General features: G+C 40.6%; 1 protein-coding gene across 1 annotated transcript in view; it reads left to right on the top strand.

Annotated features, from left to right (window-relative positions):
• Positions 1-19664, top strand: part of LOC125277941 (suppressor protein SRP40-like) — a gene marked incomplete at its 3' end in the record, with an annotated part of 94078 nt that overhangs the window by 50460 nt on the left and 23954 nt on the right. The window contains exon 6 of the mRNA XM_048206612.1: positions 2089-2181. Coding sequence (XP_048062569.1) covers positions 2089-2181 — 93 coding nt within the window. The remainder of the gene's footprint in view (positions 1-2088; positions 2182-19664) is intronic.

The following is a 19664-nucleotide window of genomic DNA, read 5'->3' as shown; positions in this document are numbered from 1 at the left end:
AGATGAGACACAGAGACACTCACAGGAGATGAGGAGAACTCTAGGAGACGTGAAGAATGCTGGAGAAAGGTAAGTAATCTTTAGAGGAGTCCTGGAAGTAAGCATAACAGGTGAGCATGGATTAACGAGACCGGACAGTGACTGTGAGTGCTGCTGTGTCTTTTGTAGTGCTGCTGGTGATGGTACTGATGCGTGACAGGTGTGGGTGATTAGTACTCTGGTGAGGGAGTGCGCTGTGATTGGGTGACTGTGGAGCCTGGCGTGCCTGTGACAACTAGATAATGATCTGAGATGTTGTCACTCTGCTGCAGAATTTCAACAGCATCAATATCTATTCCATGTGACAATATTAGATCTAAAGTATGATTACAACAATGAGTAGGTCCTGACATGTGTTGTCTAACACCAATAGAGTTTAGTATGTCTGTAAATGCCAATCCCAATGAGGTTTTTTTTTATTATCTACATGGATATTAAAATCACCCAAAACAAGGACTTTATCTGCAGCTAGAACTAACTCTGAATCAGAAAATTCTTTGATAAAGTCTGTTGGTGTCCTGGTGGCCTGTATACAGTAGCCAGCACAAGTGTCAAATGGGATTTGTCACTTACATAAAGCACCATCACTTCAAAAGAATTATACATGAAACTAGACCTCTGAGTGTTCACAGTCTTTGCATAAACTTTTAGCGAGGTGTCTGTGTGCTATGCACTTAGTGTGACATTAAATGTTTTCTGTAGTGTTTTTAGAGCTGTGATCTCACCGTTGAGGTTTGGAAACATGTTACTGCTGAATGTGAGAGCTTAGTTTAACCACAATAGAGCAGTGGTCATCTCTGAACTCAATTTAGACTGGTGGGAATGAGTCTAGACATGCATGCTACTCTTTATGTCTGAACACAGTAAGCAAATGAGCAGAGGAGGAGGAGCTGATGATGATTAAAGGAGGAGCTGTAACTATATAATGAAGAGAAAGACTGACAGAAACAGAAAATGGCTGATCAGTGTGATCTGTGTCTGCTGGGACTGATCATTCTCTCTTCACTTCTCACAGGTAAATGCATTTCTGCATGCTCTTTAAACTCCTGTGAAAGGGTTAAATATAAGTATACTTACATACCAATGTTTTAATGGCATTGAGTCTGTGAATAAGTTGGTTTGCAAATACTGTTTTATTCCTTAATGCACTAGCATTTGACAATGAGAATGTCCTGTTGTCATTAATAAATATACTTTATTAATATATAGCATAATGATTACTCAAATGTACTTGTGTTTCAGGTATGATTGGAGCAGAAGTGACTCGTGTGTTCATCAGTTCTGGTGAAAATGTCTGTCTGCCCTGTAATAATGCTCTTTCTGACTGTACATCAACTACATGGAGCCATGGCAGATTCACAGATTTAGCAGCAGTTGAACTGATTACTGGAGGGATAAAGAAGAAAGACACAAAGAGACATGAGAGACTGAGTTTGGGGTCTGACTGCTCTCTGAACATCAAGAACATCACAGAAGAAGATTATGGATTATACAGCTGCAGACAATATGTGAATGGAGAACAACAAGGAACTGATGCACGTGTTTCTCTGCATGTTCTTCATGGTGAGTTTATGATTGTGTGGTCAATATACAATCGACACCATTCTCCCTTGAAACTCACATGATGATTGAAGAGTCTGTGATTTGTGTCTTGTGTTCAGTTTCAGTGTCTCCATCATCATCATCATCATCATCGTCATCCTCACAGACTGAGATCAGTCCAGGTCGCTCTGTGACTCTCTCCTGTCAGTTGTATTCGTATGCTGGATTCTCCTGTGATTATTGGGTTCGTTCTGAGGGTCTTCAGCTGTCGTGGGTGAATCAGACTGGTGTTGATCTGAAGACAGACTCCAGATATCAGATATTATTCTCATCAGATCACTGTATCATCACTCTGACTACAACACTCCTGAATGAAGATGACAACAGAGAGTGGAGATGTCAGCTTACTCTCAGAAATCAACTCCAGACCTCAGTCAGATACACTGTCAAGTATTCAGGTGAGAAACAACTATTACTACTGTAAAATATGATGTTAATGTCCTACAGATGAACATCTGAACATTCATCTTCTGATTCCAGTCAGCAGCTCAAACTCTGAGAAGAAATCAAGCCAAACTACAGCAGCAGCTCCTACACAAGGTTCATGATCACATGATCACTGTCACACATCATCAGTCTCTCACTTCACTGGTTCACACTGGCTTTAATTAATCCATCCTTTCATTTGTACAGAGAATCAGAAGTCATTAAATACTCCAAACTCTGAGAGGACAGCAGCTGCACAAACACCTGGATTTACTGAACAACAAGGTATTTATTCATGACTTCCTTATATTAACTCAATAACTCCACAGACTCTCTGACACAGAGAGATGACGATTAATAATGTCATTTAGAACAAATTGATGTTAATGTTGTACAGTATGACTCATCTGAACCTTCATCTTCTGCAGCTCCAGTTGATTCAGAGACACAGTTTCCAGTCAGCGGCTCAAACTCTGAGACGACTTCAGCTGCACACAGAAAATCTGCAGTTGCTTCTCAGCGAGGTTTTTATGCATGTCTTACTCATTTCAGTGCTTTACAATGCCAATTACAGTAGAACTATAGGAACTTCTCTACATATTCCTATTCAGAGAATTCAGCTTTTCACAAACATTAAGAACAACAGCAGCTGAAATAAATCAAACTCAGTTCTTCTTCTTCTTCTTATTATTATTATTTATCTGGAATCTTATTTAGAATCACTATCTGAATGTATAACTGAGTTCCCTCTAGGGAAGTTAGAGCTGCTTTTCATGAATTTTGACTCTGTGAAGTTAAATCCTTCCCCTTCTCTCTCGGCCACAAGAGGGCCTCCTATAACAGTCAGATTGAGAGAGAACAGTTCATTTTGAATGCAGTTCATTCATGCTGATATAACCATTAAAAATTTAAATGTATAAATGCTTCATCAATAACTGTTCATAGTTGAATCCCCTTGACTTCAGTCATGTCCAGTTTCTCTTCTTCTTCCACACGTTTCCTGCAGTGATTGTGATTATTGTTGAGACGGCAGTGTTTGCTGCTCCTACTGTGATTCTTCTTCAGATCATCTGTGCAAGAAGAGCTGGTGAGTTTGAGCTTCACACAATCTGATGATTCACACTCATCTGATCTGGAACAATCTGCAATCATGGTAAAAACACATACGAGAGGTCAGTCGATGCTTTTATTTTACAGGGAGGAAGGACTCGCAGCACCCAGAGGAAATAGAGATGCCTACAATATTACAATAAAATACTGCTGAGTTTGGAGACCATCTGAAACACGATTTAAAACAGCAAAAACTCACAGAGGATTGTTCATTGTTTGATTTTCTTCTTCTCACAAAACAGAGAAAAAACTCTGATCACCATGAAGAAATGACGACATCAAGATCTGATTATTATAATTGTTTTAACAGTCAAGATTTATTTTCCTTTATATGGATATTTGCATAGTGTTCAAAGTCATTTTGTTATGGTTCATATATAAACCGCTTTAAATATAATATTAAATACAGTAATGAACACTGTGTAATCATCTCTCTGTTCTGTTCTGCCTCATGATCCTTAATTAATCACGTTAAAAAAAATAAATGCATTAAAATGATTAACGCATTTAACGCATTTGGCCCACCCCAGACTTACGTATAGGTGCAGTTTTTCTGTCCAGGGGTGCATTTCCCAAAAGTATCATTAGTCAACTATGGTAGTAAGTCCCACTGAACTGTATTGGTAATGACGGAACTTACGACCATAGTTCACTTTTGGATATGCACCCTAGAATAGCGCAAATGTGATGTTGATTTTACACAACATTCAATAAATAAGAAGTTAATATCATGTTATTTTAGACAATATTGTCTGTTTTGCTCAATTTTGCCAACGAAAATATAAAGACGAAGCAGAACTGTTCGTCTCAGAGCAAGAGTGGTTCAAACCCATATGGATCCTTCTGCTCTCTAAACGCTCTTGCAGTACTTTGATGTCATACACCGATTGATCTGTGCAGCGCCGCTTCAAGTCCAACAAGCCTAATGATTTAATGGACCATTCAGACAAGGGGTTTTCACACCAAATAATTCTAGGAACTCAGTTATAGGAACTAGCCACTAGGATAGTTCCCCGGGAACAAATTCCTCCCTTGGGCATGTTCCTGATTGCATTCACACCAGGAATAGGAACTCTGAAGTGGCCGATGGCAGTGTCTTTAAGTGCGGCATTTACAAACGCTAAACACTGGTGGATAGAGGATGCCATGATCACTGAGTGTGGTGGGATTCGTAATAATGGAGATGGAATGGAAACACAGAATTTACACGACTGAAAGAGCAAACAGTGGGGCTAAGAGACTTCTCCCCAATAGAGTGTAATAATTTATTTGATAAAATAACAAATTTCATTCCCCACATTAACAATGATTGGAGAGATCGCTGTGATTCTGACTTGCGCATTGAAGAACTTGATTTAGCAGTTCAGAATCTTAAAAGATACTTTTAAATCACTTTAAGATTTAAAGTGAAGGAATTGTAATCTAAAACATTACCACTCTCATCCATTAGATCATCATTGACAAAATATTTCTATTTAACCAGTCCTTGTAAAATTTGTTTCTATGTAAAATATATTTGTTATTCCAGAAATAACAAAGTATTGGAGTATTGTGGGGTGTAACATTGTGTAACATTGTGTGTGTGTCAATTTCCAACATAAAACGACTTGTTGGTGAAATTTTGATAGTTTCACTGGGAGTTTAAATAAATTTAAGTCACATTTGAGAAGAAAATAAATAGATTTGTTTACAGTTATGCCGAAAATCTACCAGATCCACTTGGTGACGGGACACCCTCTCCGTCAAGTACGTTATATGGTGGGACCTCTAAAACTGCAAATCTGTGTTCTACATCATGAAGAGATCCATCTGCTGGTTCTGGAGGACTCAACATCTGACGTGATTCTGGGGCGCCCATGGTTAGAGCAACATGACCCGATCATCTCCTGGTGGACAGGAGATGTCCTGAAGTGGGGTAACCAATGTTTTCCTGGATGTTTTCCTGAAGTTCCTGTTCCAAGTCCTGTTCCAAGTCCTGTTCCAGGTCCTGTTCCAAGTCCTGTTCCAAGTTTTCCAAGTTCTAAGAAGATCCAAGTCTGTGCCACGTCCATTGAGAGTCCACTTGAAAAACGTTCCACAGAAATTCCTGATTGTTATTCCCACTTCAGTGACGTCTTCTGTCTGAAGAAGGCCTCCAGGCTGCCTCTCCATCGGCCATGGGACTGTGCTATTGACCTCATCCCCGGTGAGCCAGTGCCCAGAGGGAAGATTTATTCCCTGTCCGTTCTGGAGGAGAAGGCCATGGAGGAATACATCAATGAGGCTCTATCACAAGGTTACATCCGCCCGTCTACTTCCCCTGCTTCCTTGTTTCTTCTTTGTTGCCAAGAAGGACAGAGGCTTGCGGCCTTGCATAGATTACAGAGCCCTCAACAAAATAACAATCAAGTTCAGATACCCTCTTCCTCTCGTCCCATCTGCACTGGAACATCTCCGCGGCGCCACTGTGTTCACTAAGTTGGACCTCCACAGTGCATATAACCTCATCCATATACGTGAGGGGGATGAATGGAACATGGCTTTTGTGACCCCTACCGGACACTATGAGTACTGCGTCATGCCCTATGGACTCATCAACGCCGCCTCCGTATTTCAGGATTTCATGCACGAGGTGCTCCGGGAGTTCCTGCACAGGTTCGTGATCGTGTAAGGTTCCACCCACTAGCCCAACGACGGCATCTAGTGGTCTGGTCGAAGGTATTTTGCGTGTATGTCCTTTTCTGATGTAATAGCTGATCATAAGATTAGTTGTGCTTTAATTTAGATCTTTGATTAATCTGGATCTCATATTTTCAGTTATTCGTTCATTACAGACCCATCATCGCTTAGAGAATTTCGCATCGGCCGACTGCGTTCTCACGGACATAAATTCGCCAGTTTATGATTCTTGGTCAGAGGGTGCAGAGTTTACTAATGCATTTGAGTCAAACCGCCACATGCTTGTTCATACAAAAATACAGTTTTCTTAGTCATGGTACTGCAAATTGCCAAGCCAATAACAGACAAACTCAAAAAGTCCCATAATGTGCTACATGCTCCTTTCATGGGGCTCTCTAGTTTAACCTGTCCTGACACAGATTTACGGAAATGACGGACTCCAATAATCTACTAGTCATAATGAATTTAGAGGAATCCAAGATAAATCAAGATTAACATTTATTGGTTTTGCCAGGCAGGATAAAACATCAATTAAAAGAATCAAAAAGAATACATCACACAACTGATCAGCATAAAATACAAAATACAATTCCAAACAAGATATTAAAAAGAATTTCAAAGAGTCAGCATACCTGACAAATAGAGAGATACACAGCAATTGTGCGGGAAGCTCTGACTACGGATTCTTCCTTGAGTGGTTTGCCAAATCCCTTTAAATACCCAAGTCTTAACAAAAGGACAGTAAACATTTAGCACCCAAATATTTATGCAGCTTTTATTGGACCTTTCTCGTGCCCCAAAGGGTCATACGCCTGGTTTTGGGGAACAAACATATGGTTAATAAAGCTTTTTTTTTGTGGCATCTCCCACACCAGGAGAACAGTTTTGTTTTCTTTATTCTTGTCTGTTCTATTGATGTGGGAGTGAAACCATCATTACCAGTCGCACCAGAAGTATTTACATTGATGTAGCGAATTAACTCAAATGGGAAATATTAATAATTATTCATAACTCAATATGATTTATTAATTATGATTAATTATGAATATGTAAATCTGTTAATCAGATTAACTGGATATAGCTACAGTAATCTTAATATTACAATCAATTAACCTGTTGTCCAGGGAACACTCAGTGTTGACTGTTTAATAATTCTAAGAAATGTTCATTTCCAGGTTATGGAAAAACAACATTCTTATTGTACCGTGCTACTTAGAGCATGGATTCAGGATCTAAATCACTTAAGAGGCAATTTATTAGCGGACAGAGTCAGAACCAAACATGTATTGTGCACAATCTTTATTAACTAACTCACAAACACATAACTAAACTAACAAACAAACACATAACATACAACAAAGGTCACACACATACATACTGTAGGTAAGAATGAGTAATGATAGGGTTGAACCAGAAGAGGTACTGTTACTAGAGCTATAGGAATAAGTCAAAGACAACCTGGAAAGGAATCATCAGTTTCTTCAGCAATGGCAAATGTAAGTCTTACAAATTAATACTAAATCGCTGTTTAGTGTTAAAATGTACGATACTTGCAAGATGCCTTTAGGTTGAAGAGCGTCAGATCGCCAGGTTGAGGAGAGATCTTGAGGATTTCATCTGAAGTTGTTGCCAGTCTTTTCTATGTTGGATGTTGAGCACATGGCTAGTTTGTAGGCCGAGGCCTACAGGCCTTGCAGACCTGGCCTAGGCCGGCCGCAAGAAGATCCGTTCGGTCGTCCAGAAGCAGGGAAAAAGAGAGGGTGTGGCATTGTTCTCTAGCTTTTAACCTCTGGTCAAAGTCCAACCTCTTAAGGTTGATGCAGCCAATGAAGGTGTTGTATTTCCGGGTGACAACACACCTCCTGTCAGGGCTTTTACAACCAAGAAAGATTAACAAGCTGAGTTTTTGAATAAGAACTATTAAAGATTCTTGTAATACTTATGTGTTGAGCAGGTATGGACATACCGCATACACAAGCATTTAAATCTTCCCGATACGAACGCATAGACACTAAACATGGCATGATTGAAGTTACCTTAAATGTATCATAAAACATACACATACATACGTGAATACAATGATTGTAATACAGCAATGGTAATAATGGATAATATTTCATTTCCTGGGATTGTGCATGTTCATTTATAGAACTATCTGTCTATACATTAATGCAAGAGAGTCTGTGTTATGTGTGGATAATGCAGGAAAGATGCACATTTTTGTGTGTCTCTTCTCTGCTCTCCATGCGGCATTTATTGGTGCAATAAAACTTGTAACTGAGAACTTCTCGGGGGATGGAAGCCAGACCCCAGAGTGAGCTTAAAACTATTGGTTAACTAGCAAATAACTGTGTCTGATTTGTCTCAGTCATTACATTGATGTCACTTAAAACAACTAAGATAGTAGATTTGTGAGGTTTGCATGGCCTGAGGGGAAGGAGCGGTGTGAGAAGTCAGGAACTCAGCATGGGGGGGGGGAGAGAGGAGGTCGAACCAGGTGTTGTGTGTGGGTGTTATGACAATGTGCGGTGCACATATGCATGCGCCGAACGCATCTTTCCCATGGTCTTTCGGCGCTCATGGGCAAAGGAGTTTCTCTGAAAGGCTCGCACGAGACTGAACAGAACGGGGGAAATGAAGTATACCCGGGCCTTAACCGCTCTAAATTGTAATGGACTGGAGCTCACGTTCACATCGGGAACACCGCGAAGTGACCGCAAAAGGCACTTTTACTTTCACGATCAAAGTGCACACCACTGATAAGCATTGTGCAAATGCACTATTACAGTATACACATACCAATGGAACGCACAGATCTCCTCTCGTGCGTCCTCCACTGGATGAGGCAATATCACTTTCGTTTCTATTTCAGATATCTCTTTTATAGATGCCATCAATGTTTTTGCCTTTCAAGATGTAATTACAGAAATCAAAACAGTCCATAAACTATAAATCCTCACGAAAACTTCAGTCAAGCCAGCTCGCGCGTCAACCTGAGAGATCAGCCTCCTTACCTTAAAGTGTCAAATTTCTCGGTTTCTGAATGGACGGTTTGGCTTGATTGACAAACGCCAACGTTCGGGCATGATTTATATACCATCAACCTGTCCTAAAACGTTAGCACGCTTTGATCGATGGTTTGGAGATCCTGTGTTTCTCCGTTAGAGAGCGCATTTCCTGTTCACATCCGCGACAAAACAGCTGATTATTTACGAACGGAAGCTCACAGAAACGTGAAAATGGTCTCATTTGAAAGAAAATATCCTAAGCTAAAAGATGATATAGTGTGTGACTAATTGAAGCAGCCCTTATCAAAAGTGCGGGGGTCAATTTCTGTCTTTTTAAAACTGCGGAGGTCCCGACCCCCCTGTCCCCCGTGCCAACGGCGCCCCTGCCTCCAACGCCTGAGGGACTACAACCTGTTCCTGAAAGCAGAAAAGTGTACGTTCCATCAGCCCTCAGTGCAGTTCTTCGGATATTACATCGATCACAGTGGCGTCCGCATGGACGAGAGGAAGGTTTCTGCTATAAAAGACTGGCGTTTCACGTTTCTGTGACTGTGAAAGAACTGCAAAGACTCCTAGGATTCGCCAACTTTTACCGAAGATTCATCAAGGGATACAGTATCGTCACGTCTCCACTTACCAACCTGCTCCGTGGCAAGCCCAAGTCTCTGTCCTGGAATCCGGCAGCAAAGCAAACCTTTGAAGACCTCAAGACCGCCGTCACAACCGCTCGTTCATCCAAATCCAGAACTTCCCTTCGTGGTCGAGGTAGATGCATCTACCACAGGAGTGGGAGCGGTCTTGTCTCAGCAGCAGGGGAAACCAAGTAGACTCCATCCATGTGCCTTCTTCTCCCGCAAACTCAACCCGGCGGAGATTAATTATGATATCGGCAACCGGGAGCTTCTTGCCATCAAGCTCGCCCTGGAGGAATAGAGGCATTGGCTTGAAGGAGTCCGTCATCCATTTCTGGTGTTAACTGATCATAAAAACTTGGAGTACCTGCGTGATGCTAAAAGACTGAAACCACATCAAGCCAGATGGGCCCTGTTCTTTATTCGATTCAACTTTACAATTTCCTATCGTCCTGGTTCCAAGAATGTAAAATCTGATGCTCTGTCACGTATCTATAGTCCCGAGGAGAACACTGAAGATCCAGAGCCCATTCTTCCAGAGAATCTCATTGTAAGTCCCATAACCTGGTCTGAGGAGACACTGCCCGAGTCCAATGCCTCCACCAACACCCCGCCGGGTTGCCCCCAAGTTTTGCTCTACATCCCACGGACATGACGCATTCCCCTCATTCACTCCTCACATTCGTCGCTGGGCACTGGCCACCCAGGGGTCAATGAAACCCTCTTGTTGTTAAAACAATGCTTCTGGTGGCCCAACATGACATCGGATGTCAGGAGGTACGTAGAAGGGTGCAGGGAATGTGCAATAGCCAAGAGCCCTGTATCCTGTATCTGACAGAGGACCTCAATTCACATCCCGTGTCTGGAAGGCGTTCTTCAACCTCTTAGATGTGACCATTAGCCTCTCCTCTGGATACCATCCCCAGACAAACGGGCAGACGGAGCGGAAGATACAGGAGATTGGCCATTTCCTGCGTACCTTCTGTCATGGCCACCAGGACTCTTGGAGCCAGTTCCTGGGCTGGGCCGAGTACGCCCAGAACTCCCTCCGTAAACCCCCCACTGGTCTCACCCCTTTCCAGTGCGTACTCGGCTATCAGCCCCCACTGTTCCCCTGGGACGGGGAACCATCAGATGTCCCGGCAGTGGATTACTGGTTCCGGGAGAGCGAGAGGGTCTGGGACTCAGCTCATCTTCAACTTCAAAGGGCCCTCAGGAGACGCAGGTTAACAGCAGATCTTCGTTGTTCTCAAGCACCTGTATATCAACCTGGAGATAAGGTCTGGTTATCCACTAGAGATATTCGGATGCGTCTACACTGCAGAAAGCTGAGTCCCAGATTAATTGGCCCCTACACCATCATCCGTCAAGTTTATCCGGTCACTTATTAGTTACAACTTCCACCTGAATTCAGAATCCATCCCACGTTCCATGTTTCCCTCTTGAAACCTCAAAACCCTTCTGTTCTTCCCTCCACAGAGCCTGGCGATGCCGAAGAACGCCCCCTTCCGATCATTGTGGAGGACGGAGTGGCATATCTGGTGAAAGACATCCTGGACTCCTGGCGCCATAGTGGTCACTTGGAATATCTTGTTGACTGGGAAGGATACGGTCCCGAGGAAAGATCATGGGTTCCCAGAGTTGACATTCTCGATCCAAGTCTTCTGGATGACTTCCATGCCAGAAACCCCAACAGACCAGCTCCACGAGGCAGAGGCTGACCACCATGACGTCGGGGTCCATGGTCCACTCCTGAGGGGGGGTAATGTCACAGACACGCCATGCTCATCACTCACCCAATCACGACGCACTCCCTCACCAGAGTTCTGATCACACACACCTGATACTCATCACTATCCCAATCAGCAGCACTAGAAAAGAGACTCACAGCCACACAGTCATTGTCCGGTCTCATTAATGCATACTTACCTGAATGCTTACTTTACAGACTCCTCGAATGACTACTTACCTGTCTCCAGGGTGTCTCCTAGATCCTCAGTGTTCTCCTGTCTTCTGTGAGTGTCTCTGTGTGTCTTCAGCTCCCAAGATCATCCTCCATCCAAGAATCCTAGAAGAAACAAGTATCAGTATTCCAGTCACCCACAATCACGAACTCTATCTGGCTTCACTCACCTGCACTGCTCTGGTTGTTTCAATAAACATCATTAACCTTTACTTGTGTCTCCGATCCCCTCTGTACTGTAACACTGTCTCTCGTGTCTCAGCAAGTTTACACAACAACGGTATACTTAAAACACTACATATTTTCATATATTCACTACATGAATTTGATGTCACTGATTTCAAAATTTTGCATTTTTGTTGTTTACATGGAGATGAAAACAGAATATTTTTCAAAAACTTTGAAACCCATTTTCAAAAGCCCCCAGTTTTCAGGCCCCCAAAATTCTGTTTTCATGCAAATGAATGGTAAAACCACATTTTTCCTCTTTTAGTTTAAAACAGCAGAGTGTAAAAAAAAAAAAAAAAAAAAGTAACAGTGAAGCAGTGCTGGAGTTAATGAGATAATTAAGCGATTAATTAAATGATGACTGAGCACTAGTGATGAACACCTGCTGTTAACAAGCAGAATCACTGAAGAGAAAAAAAGAGAAAAGAGATGAGCAGAAACACAAGAACTACAATTGACTTCCAGCCACAGTCTTAGGCCGTGTTCACACTATATGATTTATAATAGTCTTTTATGATTGTTGCTTGTGAGATTGTATGAACATGATCCCCGCTGTAAGCCATGTTACACAGTTCTCATTAATATAAGACTGTATGGCATTAAATATCTCAATTTCAGCAGAGGAGGATTAAACAACACAAACACAATAACCAGCTTCAAACCAGTTTTACTTTATTTATGTCACATCTACAGCAGCGCCCCCTGTTGGCCTCACTAACACCATATTTCTAGCAGCAGCCTAGTCTTTCAGGAGTCTCTCATCCAGTCCTGACCAGACTCAACCCTGCTTAGCTTCAGTCTTGGGCTACAGAGTCATACAGCTTCTGCTCCTTTGCAGTTGATTTCATCTAAGGCTGTGGCTGGAAGTCAGTTGTAGTTATTGTGTTTCTGCTCATCTGATCTTGATGGTCTTTGACCATTTTTCCATTAATGTTAAACGTTTAGCATGTATTTCAACTTTTTTTTTTTACAGAATTTTTTTTACAGTGTAGTGTGTTACCAGGTAAGACCTTTCAGATAACTTCAAGTTGTATTTAAGAGTTGATTGAACAGAGCTGCAGTAATCAGGAGTGGCTGTGTTTAGTTCAGCTGAAAACCATTATGAAAAAGGTTTCATGGTTTTGGGGAGTTAGTAACTATAGGGGAAAATACTTTTTCACACATTAGGCCCAAACTTGAGGCAAGACACATCCACTGAAACAGCCTACAGATTGACAAGTAATTTGACCGATGCCAGAACCAACAGAAGGGTGGTCTTTACAGAGAGAGGCTGAAGATAAGCCATTGTAAGTGGCTCAAACGGAGTTCCTCTGAATGCCTTCTGGACTGTGGACAGGTCCCAAGATAGAACTGTGTGGGGGCAAGGTGGTTTCTCAGCCTCCTGAGAAATTTGACAACCAAGACTTAGTCTGACCAGCTATAGGGGCATGGTTTGCTGCAATAGCTGCCACATACACCTTGACCGTAGACGGGGTGCATCCGTCGTTCAACAGCTCCAGTAGAAATTAGAGTATTTATATGATCTCACAAGATAGAGGGGTCTATATTTTGGGCTGAACAGCAGCCGGAAAAAAAAAAACATACCATTTTTGGGCATATAGGCATGTGGTAGAAGGTGCTCTTGCCTCAGAGATCATGTTCATGTTTTCCAGGAAACACAAATCAGCCTTGTCAGCCTTTCTTTTCATTATATTTTTTACAGCTTTTTCTTTTATCAGCTCATTAGCTCCTCATCTGCACATTAGCTTCAGACATAGTATCATAAATGCTAGTGTCCAGATTCATTCCCATCGGTCTAAACTGGGTTCAGAGAAGATCACTGCTCTATTGTGGTCAAACTGTGAGTTCTCACACTCATCAGTAAGATGTTTCTAAACCTCAACAGTGAGATCACAGCTCTAAAAACACTACAGAAATCATGTAATGTCTCACTAAGTGCACCGCACACAGACACCTCGCTCAATTTAAACTAGAGAAAAGGTTACGCATAGAGTATGATACAATACACAGAATAACACAGGGGAAGGAAAAGTTGTATGGAGAAATACAATCCTTTATATATTGTTTTACACAGGTAATGCTTTAGATTACAGCCCAAAAGTACTGAACAAGTAAATAGAATTAACAGAGTACCTTTCGGTAATTATATTGTACCTATAAAGTATGTATGTGTAGGTATAAGGGAACAATATGTAAAGTTTGGGGAATAAGGGGGTAACAACCAGGAAAATTAACAAACTAATGGGTACTTAGTTTGCCCATCCCTGATCTAGAGCTTTAGATCTGATCATTGGGTCGATCAAAGGTAATTTATCTTATTTGAGGTTCATTGGCATCAAACAATTGAAAACCTTTGCTTTAAGCAGACAAAACAATTAACCAATATGCATATGTTCAGAACATCCTATAACGTGCTACTATGAAGCTAGTTTTGGTTCATAAAAATGTATTTATCTTTATTTATGAGAAGCATCAGTATCTCAAGTGTGATGTTGATGAATCAGATCATGTAAAGTGTTTTAGCTCATCAACACCTCTGAAGATCTGATCTGTCTGTGGTTTCACAAACTCTGAGTACTAGTGTAAAAAAATGTGCATATTTCATAATTGCACACTCTTGAACAAATTGTTCAATGAACTTACAATGAGAAAATGTATCAGTTACAGTTTGGATAACAATTAGGGCAATTTAGAATTTTTCATAATTAACATTGGGAATTATGCTGCTTTACGGTAAGAGTATTTAATTCACAGCAAACTTTTATGAAATTGTTTGTGTGTGAAGTAAGCCTAAAGTTCTTTGACCAAACGAAATAAACATCACAGATTATTTATCTTCCTATGATTCATCTAGCTATATATAGATGAAGTGTGATCTTGATGCATCTGCTCATTTAAGCTGCTTCACTTCTGAAGGTTGTGAATTTGTGGTTTCACAAGCACAAACTTAGTAGCCTTTTGATCTAGTAAAAGCCTCATGGTGCACATGTGAAAATGTGTTCATGCTAAAACCTGTGAACATGTGAAGGCAGTGAACAGAGAAACACTCAGATGGAAACACCATTGTGTGATGACTTGACTTGTTGAGGCACATGACTAATTATACCTTTAAAAATAATTAGCTAATGATTAATTAAAGCAAACAACTGGAAGATAAAGTACATTATTTGACCCAATGGGCCCTATTTTAACGATCTAAACGCAAAGTGTAAAGCGCACGGCGCAGGTGCACTCAGGGCGTGTCCAAATCCACTTTTGCTATTTTAACGACGGAAAAACGGTCCGTGCGCCGGGGCGCATTTTTGAAATGGGTTGTCCCTATTCTCTTAATGAGTAATGGGCGTAACGTTCAATAAACCAATCAGAGTGTCATCTCCCATTCCCTTTAAGAGCGAGATGCGCTCGCGCCATGGCGGATTGCTATTTACATGGCGGAATTTGTTGGCGGAAAAGCTGAACGCTTTTCAAGCGAAGAAACCGATCTGCTCGTGCGCGAAGTTAAAGTCAGTTAATATATATATGTGTGTGTATTGACACGATTGTTCAATTAATTAGCCAATTTCGTTCATCATTATAAGTAGTAATAGGCTGAATTGAAAATAGGTAGCCTAATTCTAATACACGCAATAACTATTCATCATTACATTTTTATATTTATGTAGCCTACACAATAATATTCTTTTACACTGTAATCCTTTTGTTTTTAATATTTGGCATGTTTGTGTGATGCGCATCCTTGTGTGTAATAAGCAAAGTCAACGTGCACTGTGGACGCGCCCAGAGGCGCAGTTTCTACCAACGCGCTCTAACAAAAAAAATATTGCGCCATTGACTTTAGACTTTAGACCAGGTTTGAGTTGGTCTATGGCGCAGTCTATTTTCAGCTCCTTAAAATAGCAATGCGCCTGAACACACCTCTTTTTTTAGACCAGCGGCGCACTAACTGGCGCAAATGCATTTACTAATTTAAGGACGTGGCGCTGAACGGGAAAACGCGAACGGCGCTGGACGCAAACTAGCAAACACACTTGCGCTGCGCCTTGTGTCGCATTGCGCCGGGTGTATTATAGGGCCCACTGTGGTAATTAACACATGAATTTACACTATTAGTTAATACTAAATCATAATGGTTTATTTCTTCATTCAGTCATACATTATCTCATGATTATCTGTGCAATAGTTAATACATTATTTCATATTAGTGCCTCGTATTGTAAAGTGTTTCCAAATTTTTAAAGTTTTAATTTTTGAAATTGGGATTAATGTATGAATGTTTCTGCATTGCACTAAAATAGCATTTACTGCTCACTTATTGGTGGTTAGTTAGCTAATGTGGTTACTTAGATACTTAGTCTAAAAAAGTGAACACAATTCTTTCTTATGGAGTTGGTTGGTTTCTGGATGTTCAGCTCACTTTCTGTTCCAGAGCTTTTCACATTAAACACAGTTTCACAGCAGATATCTTTCTGATCACTTCTTGTCTCGACTTTAGTGACTGTCAGTGAAATGCAGAGCTGTATCTTAGTGTCAGGACTAAACACTCAGTTCAGATCAGAGGAAGTTCTCAACCACAGGAGGAGCTGATGATGATTAAAGGAGGAGCTGTAACTATATAATGAAGAGAAAGACTGACAGAAACAGAAAATGGCTGATCAGTGTGATCTGTGTCTGCTGGGACTGATCATTCTCTCTTCACTTCTCACAGGTAAAGAAATCTGGATTTTCTCTAAAGACATTTAGTGGAATTAGTCTGGAAAGAGTTGATTTGAACATGCTCAGTTTATTCTTGCACACATTCATGTTGTGATCTCAGAGTTGTGTATTGATACATACAGATCATACTGTATTATTCCTGATACTGGACATAGAGTCACTCAAACATCTGATGATCAACAATTATCTTCATATTCAGAGATTTCAACAGCTACATGATCAAGACAAACACTTTATTCTGGAGAGTGTGATGATTGAGATCATGAGAAAAAAAGACTATGATTTGAATCTGATTTTTTAGCTGGTATGTTTTGTTTGTATTTATTAATATATAATATAATGATCACTCAAATATACTGTGTTTCAGGCACCATTGGAGTGGATGATCATGTGTTCATCAGTTCTGGTGAAAATGTCCGTCTGCCCTGTAATAATGCTCTTTATGACTGTAAATCAACTACATGGATCTACAGTAACAGATTCACACATTCAGCAGCAGTTGGACTGATTGAATTAGGGATAAAGAATAAAGACACAGAGAGACATGAGAGACTGAGTCTGGGGTCTGACTGCTCTCTGAACATCAAGAACGTCACAGAAGAAGATTATGGATTTTACAGCTGCCAACAATATGTGAATGGAGAACAACAAGGAACTGATGCACGTGTTTTTCTGCATGTTCTTCATGGTAAGTTTATGATTATGTGATCAGTTTAAAAAGATGATTGAAGAGTCTGTGATTTGTGTCTTGTGTTCAGTTTCAGAGTTCAGAGAGTTCAGAGAGTTCAGAGAATCTTTATTGTCTATCAACAATGATAGAAATTTTTCTTAGGTTAAGAGGCTCTCATACAATACAACATAACAATACATACATACAATCCACAACACAGTTCATTGTAAAACAAAACACCCTAGAATTAAAAACACAAAATCACTTAACCTTATTTAAAATAGTTACTGCATTGGACACAAAAGAATTCCTGTAAGCCTTCTTCCTAGCCAAAGGAATTCTAAACCGGCATCCTGATGGAAGTAACTGAAAAGCATTGTAAAGAGGATGTGTACAATCTGAGATAATATAAACTGCTTTCCTCTTAACTGCCGCATAATAAAGATTTGAAAGCTGAAGCTGTGAGACCCCAATAATCTTTGATGCCTGCTTAATAATTCTTGATAATTTTTCCTTATTTCCAGCTGAGAGTAGACTATACCAAGAAACGATATTAAACGTCATGACAGATTCCACAAGTGACCGATACACTGTAGTCATGATATCCTGTCTAACATTAAATCTTTTCAGCTGTCTCAGAAGAAATAAACGCTGATTAGCTTTCTTACAGACACCATTCACATGTTGTGTAAAAGATAATTTGCTGTCAATCATAGTGCCCAAATATGTAAAGGATTCAACCTGCTCCACTTCCTGCCCCCCTAACCTAAGTGGTTCACAAAGTGAAGAATAAGTTTTGGATGGATGAACCCCCCCACAGCACAGCTCTTTAGTCTTATTTATGTTCAGTTTTGAGGAACTGTCATGGAACCAACCAACCATGGATTCAATAAATTGCCTATATATGACCAGGGACTGCTTGTCTGTCATACAAGCCACCAACGCCATGTCATCTGCGTATTTCAAGAGTGATATGCCCTTAATTCCACACATGATTTCATTTGTGTATATGGAAAATAAAATAGGTGATAAGACACAACCTTGTGGAACTCCCGTATTTATAATAATACTACTAGATTTGTGGTCATCCATTCTAACATATTGGGGTCTATTCGTTAAAAAACCCTTAATCCATTGCACAAGAGTCAAGTTAACTTGCAATTTTTGAAGACGGTCCAACAATAAATTAATATTAACTGTGTTGAAGGCAGATGTAAAATCCATAAATAAAATCCTAACAAGCGAGTTGGGAGCATCCAAATGTCTAGTAACAGTATCTAGAAGAGTAAGACAAGCATCTTCAACACCCCGTTTTGACTTGTAAGCGAACTGAAGCGGGTCTAAACACTGACCTACACTGGCAGAGAGCTCTCCTACTACCACCCTCTCCATGCATTTACCGAGAACTGAGGTGAGTGCCACAGGTCTAAAATTTTCCATCTCTTTAGCATTAGATTTTTTAGGAACAGGAATTATCATCGTCTCTTTCCATGCTTTTGGAACATGTCCAGTGTTCAATGACCACTGGAAGAGCTGAGTCACCATTCCACCTAATTGAGCTGAGCACTCCTTCAATATACGGCTACCAAGACCATCTGGGCCTGGAGCTTTCCCAGGCTTTAGTCTAGAAAGAATGGAAATGACCCTTTGCTCATCCACACTGACAGGAGTGGGAACACTGATATCTTTAATCAGGTCCCAGACCTTCACAGAGCTAATCACATTGAACCTTGCTTAAAAATTGTTCAACTGTTCAACACAGGTAGGATCTGAACACTGCACACGAGCTGAAACCTGCTTCCCCATCATCATATTAAGATTCTGCCATGCAGTTTTTGTATTCCCTCTTGTAAATTTCTCCTCCATTCTATCTTTATATCGGAGCTTGGCTACCCTTGTTTTAATCTTCAGTTCCTTCCTCAATTCATTTACACGCCTTTTGTCACCTTCAATAAATGCCTTTTTTTTAAGATTGATACAGTGTTTCATTTCTTTATCAACCCATGGCTTATTGTTTGGATAAAGTTTCACCTCTTTAGTTGGAATAACATTACCAGCACAAAAAGACATATATGAACAAATTGAATCATTAAGTAAGTCCAAATTCCCCTCGCTGCTCCGGAAAAACATCTCCCAGTCAGTTGCTTCAAAACACCCCCTCAGAGTTTCCACAGAGTCATTATTCCAAACCTGAATGGCCCTTGTTTGAATCTTATGTGATTTCAGTCGCTGTCTGTATTTTGGCAACAGTAATATTACATTATGATCTGAGAAGCCAAGAGCAGGAAGGGATTTAGAAACGTATGCACCAGGAATATTACCAAAACACAAATCCAGCATTCTGTTCAAACGTGTTGCAACTGTAACATATTGTTCTAACTGTGGAAGAAATGATCCAACATCACAGCTATTAAAATCTCCAAGCAAAAAGATAGGCTGATCAGCTGCTCTGGACACAGCGTTGTTATAACGTTCAGCTGCAAGGGCATTATCAGGCCAGGAACATAAGCAAGAATCACAGTCACTTGAGTGAACTCACGAGGTAAATAATGAGGTTGAAACGACACAGTCATAATCTCATAGTGTTGTGAGCAATCAGTCTCTCGCACCGTGAA

This window comes from Megalobrama amblycephala, linkage group LG1 (assembly GCF_018812025.1).
Source record: "Megalobrama amblycephala isolate DHTTF-2021 linkage group LG1, ASM1881202v1, whole genome shotgun sequence".
Classification (NCBI taxonomy): Eukaryota; Metazoa; Chordata; class Actinopteri; order Cypriniformes; family Xenocyprididae; genus Megalobrama; species Megalobrama amblycephala.
This window is presented reverse-complemented; position numbering and strand designations above follow the sequence as displayed.